Here is a 17167-nt window from a genome sequence, read left to right as displayed (position 1 = left end):
GATCTTCGTCTTTGGGTATAGAATTTGAGCCCAATTTATTTTTTCTTATTGGTCCGATTTGCAAAATGCTTAGGTTAATTGTCACTTTGTCAGCTATACCATCGACATGGACACCGATTTTTTCCACTTTAACGCCCATGGCCCTACTCACTATACCATAGTAATTCTTAGGGTCCCTTCAAAATGTAGGAATCTCATAAGGATCGTACATGAATTTTACAGAACTTTTATAGGAATCATTTTATTTTAAAGAAACACAAAAAAAAAATCGCATTCCAAAGGGAGCCTTAGAGTGACCAACGATTGAGTGCTATAGAGGCAATAAAACTCTAACCAGCGCATAGGCGTGTCTAGGTTTCACGCTTAAGTGAGACTAAGGATATGATTGGTTTGTGTACTTCACACTTAAGTGAGACTAGCAAAAATGCCCGTCCAATGCAACGGGGAAAAAATTATCAAATCTATATCTATATCTCTATTATTTAATTATATATATCTATATCTAATAATAAATTGTGAAAATTTCAGTTCACCATATCTTGATTATGGAAAGAAAGAAGGTAAAAACTATAAAAGTGCAACGTATGATCTGAGTTGAATCATTCTCAAAAAGATAATGCAAAATTATAGCATTCATCATAGTTTAGTTACAATCGTCCGTAGAAATCTATGTTCTTGGTTGGCTGTTGTAAGTCGTTTCTTTTCTCGCCTCCAATTCTATCCCCTCGGCTCCCGGGCAAGCGGCCTAGCTAGCCAATGACGCAGCAGCGTCTTTGAGTCTGTACGTGGGAGCCCCTCTCCTCGAAGCGATGCACCAGTCCCTGGCGTCCGTGCGAGCAGGGCGGCAACAACGTACGTCCATCGGTCCATGCGAGTGGTCGAGGCTGAGATGATGGTGATTGTGCAACGGACAGCAGCATCGTCTCCTTCTGCTATCCTCTATTCCTCTATCTTTGCAGCAACATCTGAGCAGCCTTCCCCTATCCACTTCTATATGATGTGTCGTGGCTATGGTACGTTTTTTTGTGAAAATTGAACTCCATGCCCTCCACAAGTGTTGCTATTGCCGTTGCCATATGATTTGGAGGTGGTCTTGGAATTAAATAGTCTGCAGATGCCTCAAAGTGGCTTCAACATGGCAGAGGGAAGCAGGATGATTAAGATCAAAACTCTCTAGATGTTGTGTTGTGGTTGGATCGAGACTATACATACGAAGACGCGGCATATACGGAAGGAGGGGTGGTCTCGGCCAATAAATAGGCCACACCAAAAACGTCCGGACCAAAAAAACAGCGGAAATTTTGCCTCTTTATTAATAGCTGTAGACTGCTCTATATACGGACACGGATGAAAGCCCGATCGATAGACTCGTATAGGGACACTGTAGACTGGTAATTGTAAATCACATATAATTCTATATATACACTGATACTGATAAAAGACATGGTGAACATATAAAGATATGGTGAACTGAAATTTTCACAATTTACTGGAGATCGGACATGCTGAGTGCATATAACAACAACACTATCCTGACTCCGAAGAAATACCACCATTCTTGGAGCCCAACATGTGAGCAACTTGTGTGTTGTTTAGTTCTCATTTAAAACTTGTTATTCCATCTCATCGAATGTTTGGAGAACATTAAATATAGATAAAAAATTAAATAATTATACAATTTGCATGTATTTTACGAGACGAATCTTTTAAGTATAATTAGTTTATGATTAGATTATATATGTCCAACAGGCCGAGCCAGGCCAGGTCTGCACGGCCCGACATCATGTCGTGTCATGCCGCAGGTCGTCGGGCTATTACGAGCCATCATGCCTAGCGGGTCGTGCCTCTATGGGCTTCGTGCCTGGCCTTCGGCCCATGGCACGGCCCATGGGTCGGTTTTTGTATCGTGCCAACCCGTCAAGCACGCCGTGTCGTGCCGGACCATGGCCCATCAAGCCGACAACAATTTATTTTCATCAATATTTTCACCAAATGCTAAAACATTTTATTATTTTCACCAATATAACAATTAACAACATATATGTACAGGTGACAACTATACCAATAGTTTATTTTTACCGGGCCACTACTAGGTCGACCATTGAACGGGTCGTGCCCGTGCCGTGCCACGTGCCTGGGTGGTGGCCCAGGCGTGGCCTGGTCCCTCGAGCCCATGGCCATCGGGCCGTGCCATGCTTGGGCCAGGCCATGGGTCGGGCCACCGGGCCGCGGGCTGCATGGCCATGTATAGATTGGACATGTATTGCTATAGTTAAAAATGTGCTACAATATCCAATCTTTTTCTTTTCGCGAACTAAACAAGACCTTGGTGTAAAAAACATATGTGCAACTTTTGCATATGGATATTTAATTAGCCATGCTCAACTACTCATGTGCATCCCGCAAGCTTGACTGAGCTAAATCTAGGATACCAATCAGGTCCTAAGTAGTTGTAATTGCTTGAGTACTGTTGTCACTAAAGAGTTTGAGAACCATGAGTTCCCTAATCACAATTGGTCTTTTTGTGTGCCTGATTTTATAATTAGATGATTAGATCAAAGTCCTAAAAACGATAAGGAAGAGAGGGTGACAACAAGTAGTAGTTCATAAGCCACTTAAACAGTCTATAAGGAATGTGCAAGTATGCTTTACACTAGTACATAGTAAGAAGTACCATATTTTAGAGTCTGTTCGTTTGAGTTTATCTATCGAATCTGCTAGTCATTCACCAGTATTTTTTTCTTACAATAAATCAACGACAGTACTTTCAGCCATGGCTTTTGAGTCAAGCAAACAAACCCCACATATCAAATAAAATATTATTAATATATAGCAATCTTCCTTGCTGTGAGACTCATCTTATAAATCACTTCATACTTTAGCATCGTGGACATTAAACAACAACTAATACCCACTTATATGGATCTAATATTATATAGATACCTGGTTCATATATATCACTAGTGACCTAATTAGGCCTTGTTTAGTTTCTACGAAAAACTTTTCATTTTATCTCAATCACATCGAATATTGTGACACATGTATGTAATATTAAATATAGATAAACAATAACTAATTTTATAGTTTGCATGTATTTTGCGAGACAAATCTTTTTGAGCGTAGTTAGTCCATAATTAGACACAAATTATTATAGTTACATATATGCTATAGTACCTCAAAACTTTTCAGTTGCAAACTAAACAGACCCTTAGTATATTAGGATGCCTCCTTATCATCGAATCCACTCCATAATCTATTAAGCCTAATTAATCCATCATTAACACATATTTACTGTAACACCACATTGTCGAATCATGTACTAATTAAGTTTAACAGATTCGACTCATAAATTAGTCACATTATGTGCAATTAGTTTTATAACTAGTTTATATTTATAATAGGATTAAGTCCACTTTTGACCCCCCTCAAATCTTGCCATTGTCTAATTTTAACCCCCAACTCTGAAACCGTCTAGATTAGGCCCCTCAATTTACAAAACCATCCGTATTTAAACCCTGGGACGGTTGTATGCTGTTTTAGGGTGACATGGACATGGTTTTGACTGCCACCATGGCATTGACTGCCATGCTGGCAGCACGCTGGAGTGGGTAAAGCAACCGTCCTGCTCCCGACCCTGTCCTCGCTTTCAGTCTCGCTCTGTTTTTTCCAACCCTAGCACTCCATCCGCTGCCCGACGCCGGTCGCCCGACCCCGCTTGCTGCGCGCGTCTCCGCCCGACCCCGCCTGCTCCGCACGTCTCCGCCCGACACGGTCCCGTCCGCCCCTCCGCCGCCCGACGCTGGTCTGACCTATGGCCGCCCGGCGCGGTCTGACCCGCGGCCAAGTGATGGTATGATTCCTTCCTTCTCAAATTTTTTCTCCTAATTTGATAGATGAACTCAGGTTCTGTATGTCTGAGATTCTGTGTTATGTTGTAGCAATGGACTCTTTGGATTTTCTTGCTGTTCGATTTCATTTTGGCAGTGAATTTTTCAATGATGGGATTATGTGATGAATTTGTGTGACGTGATTTCTGGGAACTCATGTGTGAACTCATTTAGTGTGTTGCGTTTCTCTCTGTGGTTTATGTTTGATGAATTCTGGAAACACTTCCGTTTGATTATGAACTACTGTATTTCAATTTGGCAAGGATATCCATTTGGCAATGGCAACGATTGTTCTTGTATATATGCAACGATTGTTCTTGTATATATATGCAGCAATTTAGTTATATATGCAGCCATTATTCTGCAGAGCTGTTCGTCCAGTCCTTCTGGGCGTTCCAGCCAGCCAACGTGGCAAGTCAACACCATAGCGCTTCTCAAAACCATGTCCGCGTCACTCTAAAACAGCCTACAACAGTCACAAGGTTTAAACATGGATGGTTTTGTAAATTAAGGGGCCTAATCTAGATGGTTTTAAAGTTGGGGGTTAAAATTAGACTATGGCAAGAGTTGAGGAGCCAAAAGTGGACTTAATCCTTCATAATATTCGATTATAAGAAATAAGGACTATGAGAAAAAAAAACCTGGGACGCTGACACAATGACCCACCAAGACGACCCAAGTCTACCCCCAACCCCCCGCGACCGCACGTCACGGCCGACGCGGACGCTCGCCTCGCGAATAAAAAACAAATCAAACGAAACCGCCCCGGCTAAGAAAAGTCGCCTCCAGAGGAGACCCGGCCAATCCAGAAGGAGACGCCACGCCAGGCAAACAAGAACAACGCGCGCCATGACCTGTCCGGACTGGGAACCCAGCCTTCTTCTTGCCGCGAAAGAAAGAAAGGAAAGGCAAAACGGTTCGGCTTCCGCGTCGGCAACAGCGACACCGCCAGCCGGACCACCAGCCCAACCTATAAATCTACGTCTCCGTCCCCTCGCCGCTCGCTCGCTCGCTCATCACGCAACCAATCGCGGACGCAGCAAGAAACCAGCGATCCGATCCACACTCGTTCAATATCTGCCGGCCGATCAAGGAGAGAGAGGAGGCGGGCGATGGCGCGGCGGGGCACGGAGGCGTTCCCGAGCCTGGGCGCGCACTGCGACGAGCCCGACTGCAACCAGCTCGACTTCCTGCCCTTCGACTGCGACGGCTGCGGCAAGGTCTTCTGCGCCGCGCACCGGACCTACCGGGACCACGGCTGCGCCAAGGCGGCGGACCAGGGCCGCACCGTCGTCGTCTGCCCGGACTGCGGCGACTCCATCGAGAGGCTCGTCCCGGGGCAGGACGAGCGGGAGATCCTGGCGGCGCACGCGCGGTCGCGGCGCTGCGACCCGGCCAAGAATCGCAAGCCCCGGTGCCCCGCGCGCCGGTGCAAGGAGCAGCTCACCTTCTCCAACACCCACCACTGCAAGGGCTGCGCCCGGAAGGTGTGCCTCAAGCACAGGTTCCCGGCCGACCACGACTGCGCCGCCAGCGCACGCGCCGCGGCGGGGGCGGCGGCGGCGGCGGCGAGGAGGGCCGGCGGGGAGTGCGGCCGTGGCGCGCGGAAGGAAGGGAACGGCGGCGGCTGGGCGCTGCCGGCGTCCATCCGGAGCCTCAAGATCTTTTGAGGCCTGCCTGGGGGGATGGGGCGTGCCATTCTGTCACGTTGCAGCCACGTCTTCAGCAGCGAAAAAAACTGCTCGTCCAGATGGGATGCCGACCATGCGGTCCACATATTCCATAGTACTATGTTCTTTTGATTGATGTATAAACATGGACAAATTTGTGATCTAATAAAATATAAAAAATACTAGTGAATATGTGCGTTGTGATGAAAAACGTAATAATTCACTATTTGATCTTGATTCTGGAGGCCTTGTTTAGTTCCACCAAAATTTTTCAAGATTCTTTATTACATCGAATTTTACGGCGCATGCATGTTCGACTCTATTTTCAAGGTATCAAATCAAATTATCAGCTGATGACAATGAAAGAAAGCATCGGGCAAGCACATTTTGAGAATATAGGCCTTGTTTAGTTTCCAAAAAATTTTACAAAATTTTTCAGATTTCCCGTCACATCGAATTTTTAGACACATGCATGAAGTATTAAATATAGACAAAAATAAAAACTAATTGCACAGTTTGGTCGAAATTGACGAGACGAATTTTTTGAGCCTAGTTAGTCCATGATTGGACAATATTTGTCAAATACAAACGAAAAAGCTACAGTATATTTTGGAACTAAACAATGCCATAATGTCTTTTCACCCCCTAAGTTAATGGCCGTGCCTTGCAACTCACAATCTCATGATAATGGAAGAAACCAGGGAAAACTTTACATACCACAAGCTATTTAGTGCGGCCTACTTCACCCTTAAATTATAAAACCGAATTTTCCATCTTTGAGCTTTTCAAAATCGGTCAAATAACCCCCAAGCAATTTCGGATAGTGGTTTTGCCGATTTTATTTTTTCCTTTTTTATTTACTAGCAAAACATGTCCGTGCGTTACAATGGAAGAAAAAAATTATCGAATGTTCGTGAAAAACGACAACAAAAATGATACAAATGTATTTATATTTTATTCTTTCTATAAAATGAAAATTTCAAATTTATAATTTTTGTTATGTGACTATGACATATATAATTTAAGTTAATGCTGTTAATAATATGACAATATTCTTAAAAATAGTCTCTTCATCTTAAATTATAAGTCATTCTGAGAATCTTCGAGAGTCAAAATATCTCAATTTTGATTAAAATTATAAAGAGAATTATAACTTTTTATATCAAATAGGTATATTTATGTGTGGCCATTTTGCGGTAAAAAATTTAAAAACTAAATAAAATATGGACCGGAAAAAAGAGACGACCCAGAACAAAAAAAAAGAACCAGATGTAGTTGTAGTCCGGGACGGACAGATGAAAAATAATAGAAAAAGAGTTCAACAAGATAGAAAATTTTATATCTTTTTTCTATTTGGATTACTCAAAGTGGAGTAATATATTTAGGGCCTGTTTAGATTGGAGATGAAAATTTTTTGGTAGTCACGTCGGATATGTCGGAAGGATGTCGAGAGAAGTTTTTAGAAAGTAATAAAAAAACAAATTACATTGCTCGTCAGGAAACTGCAAGACAAATCTACTAAGTATAATTAATCTGTCATTAGCATATGTGGGTTACTGTAGTACTTAAGGCTAATCATGGAGTAACTAGGCTTAAAAGATTCGTCTCGTGATTTTTAACCAATCTGTGTAATTAATTTATTTTTTTATGTACATTTAATGTTCCATGCATGTGTCCAAAGATTCGATGGGTGTCGACGAAAGCTGGTCGGCAGTCTACCTTGGGGTATACCCACGGTAGTAGTTTATCGGTAGACGGTGCGCAAACTACGAACTCGATGGTGACGCAAGACTCGGACAAGCTTTTTATCCAGGTTCGGCCGCCGAGTTGGCGTAATACCTACGTCCTGCGTCTGGTTGTATTGATTTGTGTTGAGAGAATCGTATGTCCTAGGGGGGTCCCTTGCCTCTCCTTATATAGTCTGAAGGGCAGGGTTACAGATCTGGAAACTAGTCCTAGTCGGTTACAATTGTCATAGATAGTTCGATATCAATTCCTATTCTAACCGACTAGAATCCTGCTTGATCTCCACATCTTGCTTCCTTGCGCGAAACTCCAGGCTGTCGGATCAAGCCTTGAACTCGTCTCGTAATGGGCCAAGCCTCCTGGCCCAAGTCTAGCCGTAAGGGTATAGGGGTCTATCCCCCCACAATGGGATGGATGAAAAAATTTTGGGTAGGAAACTAAACAGGGCCTTATATTAGGATTAGGATTCCTAGCTATCAAGGTTATCCTATATATGAGCACATAATTATCGAAAAAAATCATATATGAGCATATATAAATCTGGAATCAAACTCTTGGATTAGAATTCTATTTATCTTAATCAAAGGATTAGAGTAATCTATTTATATTAAGATTAAGACTCCTCCTAGCTACCTAGCTATCAAGGTTACTATATACAGGACCTATATAAAACTGGAATCGAACTCCATATTATGCTAGATAAGAGTTATTCTATATATAAGTTCGGACGGAAGAAACTCTGCATTGTCCAATAGTTATTTTTCAATAAAAATAAATAAATAAAATATAGACAAAAAAAGAGAAGCACACAGAGAAAAAAGAATAGTGTTAGAAATCGAGTCACTGGGTTGCTCAGTCACTCTCACAATACAGGCACAGAACACACAGGGAGGGAGATGGAGGAAGAAGCTTGTTCTGTATTTCACTCTCTTCTTGATTGCTTTTACAAAGGTGAAAGTGACTCCCTATTTATAGAGGGATGTGGTGAATACATACAGAAATTCTACAGTATTTGAACTCTTGAAAATCCTCCTCCTTCATTAAATTTGGCCACCATTCAAAGTCTTTGTTCATACACAATTCCTTGACTTTGATTTTCAACACTCCCCCTTGGCCAAATTTATGCTGTGTGTATGCCTCGTTAAAAACTCCCCCCAAAAACCCTGTGGGGAAAAAAAGGGTAGGAGAAAAGAGTACATCACACGTATCGCTTATGTTGCACCTGTTGCCTCGTTAAAAACCTTGCATGAGAAAACCCAGTGGGAAAAACTCATCAAGGGAAAAAGAGTACAATAGTTTCAGGTTGGTCTTCAGGACCGACTCGTGATCTTCAGGATCACGGTCATAGATTATGTCTTTGGGGCTGGTCTCCCCCTAAACCCTGCAAGTCTCTAAGCCGCCTCATACCAATTCCATGGATGCATTTATAGAAGCTAGAGGCGGGTAGAGATTTCGTGAAAAGATCTGCGAGGTTATCGCACGATCTTGCTTGTAGGATACTTATCTCCCCGCTCTTCTGGAGCTCATGGGGATAAAAGAACTTTGGAGCAATATGCTTCGTGAGATTGCTCTTGAAATAACCCATGTGCATCTATGCAACACAAGCCGCATTATCCTCATAGATAATGGTGGGGGTGTCGACGACGTCCAAACCACATGACCTCTGGATGTGATTGATCATTCGTCGCAACCAAACACACTCTCGTGTAGCCTCATATAGAGCGATTATCTCTGAGTGGTTAGTCGATGTGGCAACCAGGGTCTGCTTTACAGATCGCCAGGAAATGGCTGCACCACCACAGAGAAAGACAAAACCAGTATGTGATCTGGCATTATGCGGGTCAGACATATAGCGAGCATCCACATATCCCACCATGGTTGGAGCTTGGTTCTTCGGGAATCATAGACCAAGGTCTTGTGTACCTTGTAGGTACCTCAAGATGGTTTTGACACCAACCCAATGTCTCCTGGTTGGGGGCAGCACTGTACCTTGCCAACAGATTTACTGCAAAAGCAATGTCAGGTCTAGTGCAATTTGCAAGGTACATTAGTGCTCCAATGGCGCTTAGGTATGGAACTTCAGGTCCCAATACTTTCTCATCATCGCCCTTTGGTCTAAATGGGTCCTTATCCATTTCAAGAGATCGGACCACCATGGGGGTCTTAAGAGGATGGCACTTGCTCATATTGAATTTTTCAAGTACCCTCTTAGTATAAGTGGACTGGTGTACAAACACTCTTTCAGGGAGGTGTTCGAGCTGCAGGCCCAAACAAAACTTGGTCTTGCCCAAGTCTTTCATCTCAAACTCCGCCTTGAGGTAAGCCATCGCTTCCTCAATGTCCCTTGTAGTCCCGATGATGTTCAAATCATCGACATAGACGGAGATTATGCAAAATCCATCATTGGATTTCTTTATGAAAACACAGGGACAATCATCTTTATTAATGTAACTCTCTGCAGGAGAAAGTTACTCAATCGGTTGAACCACATCCTTCCAGATTGTTTCAACCCATATAACGACCGCTGCAGGCGGACGCTGAGCATGTTGCGGTTTTGATTCGGTCCATGGATCTTGAGTCCTTCAAGGACTCTCATGTATATTTCCGAATCAAGTGACCCATACAAGTATGCGGTCACAACATCCATCAACTGCATTTTCAAATTTAAGTTAGCTGCCATAGATATAAGGTATCGGAACGTTATACCACTCATGACAGGAGAGTAAGTTTCATCGTAATCGATGCCGGGTCTCTGTGTGAACCCCTGTGCCACTAGCCTCGCTTTGTATCTTACCATCTCGCCATGTTCATTCCTCTTCCGGAGGAAGACCCATATGCATCCTACAGGGATGACTTTTGGAGGTGTTGGGACTGCAGGTCCAAAAACCTCTCTTTGGCAAAGCGAGCGCAACTCAGCCTCAATTGCTGCTTTCCATTTATCCCAATCCGAGCGCTTCCGGCACTCTATCATGGACTTTGGTTCTGGATCTGGATCCATTGAGTCAGCAATTTTTGAGGCAAAATATATGTCGACAATAGTGGTCTTTCTACGATATGACTCTCCTGATTCCACATAATTAGTGGCGATCTCCTCATGATCGTCCTCCCACTCATCATGATTTCCCGTAACGATTGAGTTGGGGCGTTCCGATCTTCTAATGCGACGATGTGCACGCGACGCATTGGGATTTCCATCTTCAGGATGGTGTCCTTCAGGGACTTCCTCAACTTCAGGTTGAGTTGCCACTTCTGGGGCATTCTCGACTTCGGGTCGAGCCTCCTCAACTGATTCTTCGAGTGGAGCAAGTGTCTCAGACCGTCGCCTCTGCGGACGTCTCCGTGGGACCTTGTCCTAAGCACCCGGAGGTCTCCCCCTCTTCCTAGGATTAGGGGAGACTGTAGAGTTGGTAGCCTTCAGGGGTACCTGAACTCTCTCCGGCGCTTTTACTGCAGGTATATGCGACCTTGTCACCCTTTTGTGATCAGTGAAGGCATCTGGCAGCTCATTTGCAAGACCTTGCAAATGAATAATTCTCTGAACTTCCAGTTCATATTCGCTAGTGCGTGGGTCTAAGGATTGCATCCCCGATGCATTCCATTCAATTTCCCGGCATTCTTCTGGATGCCTATCTCCCCCTAATGCTGGGAAATGGTCTTCATCGAAGACACAATCAGCGTACCGAGCCGTATGAAGATCCCCAGTCATAGGCTCTAAATATTTGATTATGGATGGAGTCACATAACGAACATATATCCCCAACTTCCGGTGGGGTCCCATTGCAGTACGCTGAGGTGGTGGTATTGACACGTACACTGCGCAGCCAAATATTCGCAGATGGGAAATACTTGGCTCTTTCCCACGCACTAACTGCAAGGGGGATGTATCATGGTATGCAGTTGGCCTGAGTTGGATCAATGCTGCAGCATGCAACACCGCATGGCCCCAACAACTGGTTGGCAGCTTACAATTCTGCAGCAACGGCCTCGCAATCCAATTGATCCTCTTGATCAAGGACTCAGCTAGACCATTTTGTGTGTGGACATGTGGTACTGAATGCTCTACATTAATGCCCAAGGCTAAGCAATAATCATCAAAAGCTTTCGACCTGAACTCACCAGCATTATCCATCCGAATGGACTGGATGCGGTTATCAGGGAAACTTGCTTTTAGCCTGATTATCTGGGCAATGAGCTTGGAGAAAGCATGGTTTCTAGTGGACAACAGGTCCACATGGCTCCATCTGGTAGATGCATCAATCAGTACCATAAAGTACCTAAATGGGCCCGATAAGGGTTGGATAGGTCCACATATGTCACCTTGTATCCTTTGCAGGAACACAGGTGACTCATCCCTAATCTTCAGGAGGGATGGTCTAGTGATCAGCTTCCCTTTTGCACATGCGGTGCAAACAAAATCTTCAGGATTTGGGAAACCTCTGACATCATGGCCAGCAGATTTGTTGATGATTCTTCTCATCATTCCCAGCCCAGGATGACCTAAGCGGTCATGCCATATTCGAAACGACTCTGTGTTTTTTAATATGGTCTTCATCGCAACATACTCATCTGTGGGCTTTATGTACGTGTAGTACAAACCCGTTGGCGATGAAGGGAACCTTTCCACCACTCGCATTTGGTACCCGTCGAATTTAGTGATCAGCAGGTATTCAGCACCTTGCTCGATCTCGGTTTCTACATGGAAACCATTCGCACGGACATCTTTGAAGCTCAAAAGCGTGCGCTTTGAGTCGGGATACAACAGTGCATCCTTTACAAAGATTTGAGTACCCATAGGGAGAACTAGTGTGGCACTTCCGGTGCCCACAATATGAGCATTGCTTCCGGCAATGGTCATAATATTTCCACTTTTCTTTGTTAATGTTTGGAAATATCTAGTATCCCTTAGTATCGTATTGGTGGTACCACTGTCTACAAGACAGAGTTCCGCTTCCGCCATCGGGTCCCACAGGCTCAGTTAAATACCATAAAGTGAAAACATAATTTAACATAAAACATGCATTATCATAAAGACAACATTACATAATTCCTTGGAAACGTTACAACAGTTTGGATCATCTACTACATTACAAATGCTCTTCAGGAGCATACATGACGAAACTAGTACATGTGGGCATCGCTAACATGACTCTCTGAAGATTACTGCAGGTCTCCAAATATATCAAAGTCATCAAGAAGTTTGTCCTCACTCTCGTCCATTCGGACGCCTCCACTTGCATCGACGACCCCGTCATCGCGCTTCTCAGGCCGAGCTTCAGGCTCTGTGAGGAAGTGGGACTCACGTTGACCTTTACTCTTGTTTTTGCTCTGCTGGTAAAGGTCAACGAGGTGTTTGGGGGTGCGGCAATTACGGGACCAATGCCCCTTTTCTCCGCATCTATAGCAATCGCCTTGCTCTTCCCCACTATGGTCACCTCTTTCCTTCTTAGGGTCGAACCTACCCTTGGGTTTTCCCTTTGCTTTGACCTTGAACATGGCACCCTTCTTCCCCTTCCACCTTCCCTTTCCACGGCCCCTCTTGCGGTTGCGAGAACTCTCAGCAACATTAGCATGTGCTTCAGGCACAACTATGGAACCAGTAGGCCAGGCGGAATGATTGTTCATGAGAACCTCATTCTGTTGCTCGGCAACCAATAGTACTTCACTCAACTCAGAGTACTTGGTGTACCTTGAGTTTCTATACTGTTGTTGAAGTACAATGTTGCCGGGGTGGAAGGTGGACAAGGTCTTCTCGATCATATCAGCGTCAGTGATCTTCTGGCCACATAGACGCAGTTTGGTCACAATCCTGTGCAATGCGGAGTTGTACGCTGCCACAGACTTGAAGTCTTGGAAGCGTAGGTTGATCCAGTCTTGTTGTGCTCTGGGGAGCACAATGGTCAGCTGCTGGCTGAAGCGGTCCTTCAGGGACTGCCACAAGACTAGCGGGTCCTTCTCCGTCATGTACTCGCACTTCAAGTCAGGATGAAGGTGGTGTCGCAGGTAATGCAACGCTTTTTCCTTGTCCTGCTTTGTGCGCTTATCCTTGCCAGCTTCAGGCTGGACAATGGTATAATCGAGGCCCATGCCATCGAGTCTGATCTCGATGTCGGTCGCCCAAGTGAGGTAGTTGCTGCCATCCACGGCGAGCATCTCGAAATCTCTCTTTGCGATGTCTGACAAGCCTGCACAATGAATGCGCAGGATTAGTAGGTGTCGGTGCGTAATCTTCAGGATTACGACTTAATATAGTCTTCAGGACTATATATAAATTTCTCAGGTGTAATCTTCAGAATTACTTCGCAGTTAAACGTAAAGTATTGCAATAAAGTAAATATATGGGATTAAATGTAATAAGTAATTGAAGAAAATAAATAACAGCAAAATAACAATAAATATATGAATATGGCGGTCTTCGGGCCGCGCATGATTTACGGACTTCGGGCCGTATATTTTTGTATTATAGTGGGCTTCGGGCCACTATTTTACGCAAATAATAATAGTCTGTGCTACCCATTCTAAATGGGCTAAACAGGCCAAATTTATCCTTCATGGGCTAAATAGATCGGCCCAATCAACCATGGTCGTCCATCGTGATGGACGACCCAGATTTGCCCAAAGGACATATAAATGGGAAGGGTAAACCCTAACCCTATCCATTTCCTTTCTCCTCTTTCTCTCTCTTCGTTATCTTCTTCAGGAAGACAGGAAGGAAGGGGAGGAAATGGGCATGGAGGCTATAGCAGCCGGCCTGGCCTGGCGCGCTGGCCGGGGGCGCGCGGCTTTGAGGGCGCGGCCGGCCAGGGCGCGGCCGTCCAGGGGCGCCTGGACGCGGCACCCCGGCGCGGCCCTGGCGGCGGTGGCGCGCGGCCTGCGGCCGTCCTGGCGCGGCGCCCACGGCTCCTGTGGCGCGGTGGCGCGCGGCCTGCAGCGCCCGGCTCGCGGCCCCGGCGGCGGCCGGCCTGGCTCGCGGCCTCGGCCCCGGCGCAGCGCACGGCGCGCGGCCTGCAGCGCCCGGCTCGCGGCCCCGGCGGCGGCCGGCCTGGCTCGCGGCCTCGGCCCCAGCGCAGCGCACGGCGCGCGGCCTCGGGCGCGGCCCCGGCGCCGCTAGAGCCCGGGACGCGGCGTCGGTGGCGCCTGCGGCCTGCCCGGCGTTACAGCGGAGCCTGGGCGCGCGGCTCCGCTGGCGGGCGCGGCCTGGCGGCACAGCGAGCCTGCCTCCCGCGGCCCGGCCCCGACGGCTCGCGGGTCACGCCCCTGCAGGGGGCGGAGTTTTGCACGAAGGTGGGGCTGGAGGCGCCCACACGTCGGCATTCTTTCCCGTACGTCTTCAGGACGTCGGTGGCTCGGTCCGTCCGCACGCTCATCTTCAGGATGGCGGCGAGGTACTAGTGTGTTGTGCTCTGTGTATTTGTTTGTGAACAAGATGGTACAAACAGTGAGCATCAATTGAATCGATTTCCTACCTTCTTACCCTTAGCTCGGTAGAACTCATGCTGATAACGTGTTAGAAATCGAGTCACTGGGTTGCTCAGTCACTCTCACAATACAGGCACAGAACACACAGGGAGGGAGATGAAGGAGGAAGAAGCTTGTTCTGTATTTCACTCTCTTCTTGATTGCTTTTACAAAGGTGAAAGTGACTCCCTATTTATAGAGGGATGTGGTGAATACATATAGAAATTCTACAGTATCTGAACTCTTGAAAATCCTTCTCCTTCATTAAATTTGGCCACCATTCAAAGTCTTTGTTCATACACTATTCCTTGACTTTGATTTTCAACAAATAGAACCGGATGTAGTAGTAGTAGTAGTATAGGACGGACAGATGAAAAAGAATAGAAACCAAGAAAACATAATTTTTTGTATCTTTATCTATTTGGATTACTCAAAGATTGGAGTCGGGCGACGTGATGGTCACTGGCCGGGGGGAATGTGTTTGATGCTGAACTTGTAGCCTGTCTGCAAGGAATACAAGCGGCGGTGGACTTGGGTCCGATTATTGAAACAGATGCAAAGTTGGTTGCCTATACAGTTTCTACCAATGATTTTGGAGAGAAGTTCCTGTGAGCCATTTCTCTCTTAAATCTATGCTTTACATAATCCAATGAGTATGAGATTTTTATCATAGTTTCAAGCATACAATAATTAGCCTATCATAAAAATTTCACCATAATTAAACCATAAAAGCTTCATTTATGAATTGTTCTTTTTAATTATAGAAAAACATAAATTTAAAGCTACAACAACCATATTATATATTCATTGTGTAGATATACTCATATGGAGTCTAACAAGATTGAATTTTATATCTTACAATTTTTTTAATTTACTATGACGTTTTTTGTCCATCCATTTTTTTTTGATCCGTCCCTCTCCAACTATGGGACAATAGAGATGTATACTGTTGTACTCATAAAGCTCAAGCGAACAGGGCTAATTCTAATGGAGAGCAGTGTAAAAGGGAGCTTGAGGCCTCAAGCTAGGATCCTCTCAAAAATACACGACAAAATTTTCGATCAAAGTTTTCAAGCTTTGTGAACTTTTGACCAAAATTTTAAAACCCAAACGAATTTCATCCTAATATATAGAAAATTCCAAACCCTATTCTAGCTAGTCTCTTTAATTAATGTCCTGATCAAACCAATGTTTTGACTACATAGAAAAACACTAGCATGATTAATCATATGATATAGTACTATTTCAATTTCTAAGATCAGCCCAAATGCTATAATCAACATTTATAGTCTATTCTAATTTGTATGAGCACGAGTTATATATAAATATAGACGAAAGAAATCACGCTAGAGAAAAGCTATTCTAACTCGTATGAGCACGTGTTATATATATACAAGTCCGGAACTCTATTGTCTGATAGTTGGAGGGAGATGGACAAAAAAATTCTGAAATTTAGCCTCTTTATTAATATATATATATATATATATATATTTCGATTGAATTTTTTAAAAAGTCATAGTAAATTAAAGAAACAAAATGTAAAGTGGAAAATTCAAATTTGTTAGACTCCATATGAGTAGCTCTACACAATAAATATATAATATGGTACGCTTTAGTACATAGTTTTTGTTGTAGCTTTAAGTTTATGTTTTTCTATAATTAAAAGAAATAATTCATAAATGCAGCTTTTATGGTCCAATTATGGTGAAATTTTTATGGTGAGCTAATTATTATATGCTTGAACTATAGTAAAAATTCCATACTTATTGGATTATGTATAACTTAGTTATAGACAAAGCATAGATTTAACAAACATAAACCTAAATAAATCTATAACTAAATTAGTCACAACAATTATGTCATTATTAATCGCTAAAATTAAATTACTGATCTAGATGCTTTCATACAGGTTTATGTTTGTCACGTTTGAGATCCAATTCCAAAAGACATTGAGCTATTCATCCTTCGTTGAAAAAGCGAGAAAAAGAAAAGTTCATAGAATTATGGCCGAGTCAACCACTTTTCTAAAGTTATCATGTAAAAGTATTTCTCATGCATAGCGGCTAGGAAAGATGAGTATTGTGAGTGGCGACACTATAAAACAGTAGACTGTTGTACTCACGAAGCTCAAGCGAACGGGGCTTCTAATGGAGACCAGTGTAAAAGGGAGCTTGAGGCCTCAAGCTAGGATCCTCTCAAAAAAACACGACAAAATTTTCGATCAAAGTTTTCAAGCTTTGTGAACTTTTGACCAAAAATTTAAAACGCAAACGAATTTCATCCTAATATATAGAAAATTTCAAACCCTATTCTAGCTAGTCTCTTTAATTAATGTCCTGATCAAACCAATGTTTTGACTACATAGAAAAACACTAGCATGATTAATCATATGATCGATATAGTACTATT

General features: G+C 44.0%; 1 protein-coding gene across 1 annotated transcript; it reads left to right on the top strand.

Moving 5' to 3' along the window:
• Positions 4710 to 5797, top strand: LOC8055784 (zinc finger AN1 domain-containing stress-associated protein 17). Its single transcript, XM_002462285.2, has one exon. The coding sequence runs from the start codon at positions 5000 to 5002 to the stop codon at positions 5555 to 5557; it is 558 nt and encodes a 185-aa protein (XP_002462330.1). The 5' UTR covers positions 4710 to 4999; the 3' UTR covers positions 5558 to 5797.

This window comes from Sorghum bicolor, chromosome 2 (genome assembly GCF_000003195.3).
Source record: "Sorghum bicolor cultivar BTx623 chromosome 2, Sorghum_bicolor_NCBIv3, whole genome shotgun sequence".
NCBI lineage: Eukaryota > Viridiplantae > Streptophyta > Magnoliopsida > Poales > Poaceae > Sorghum > Sorghum bicolor.
This window is presented reverse-complemented; position numbering and strand designations above follow the sequence as displayed.

Bases quoted from the DNA above. Each gene is read 5' to 3' on its own strand.
- LOC8055784 (XM_002462285.2), top strand. From the start codon at position 5,000: ATGGCGCGGCGGGGCACGGAGGCGTTCCCGAGCCTGGGCGCGCACTGC.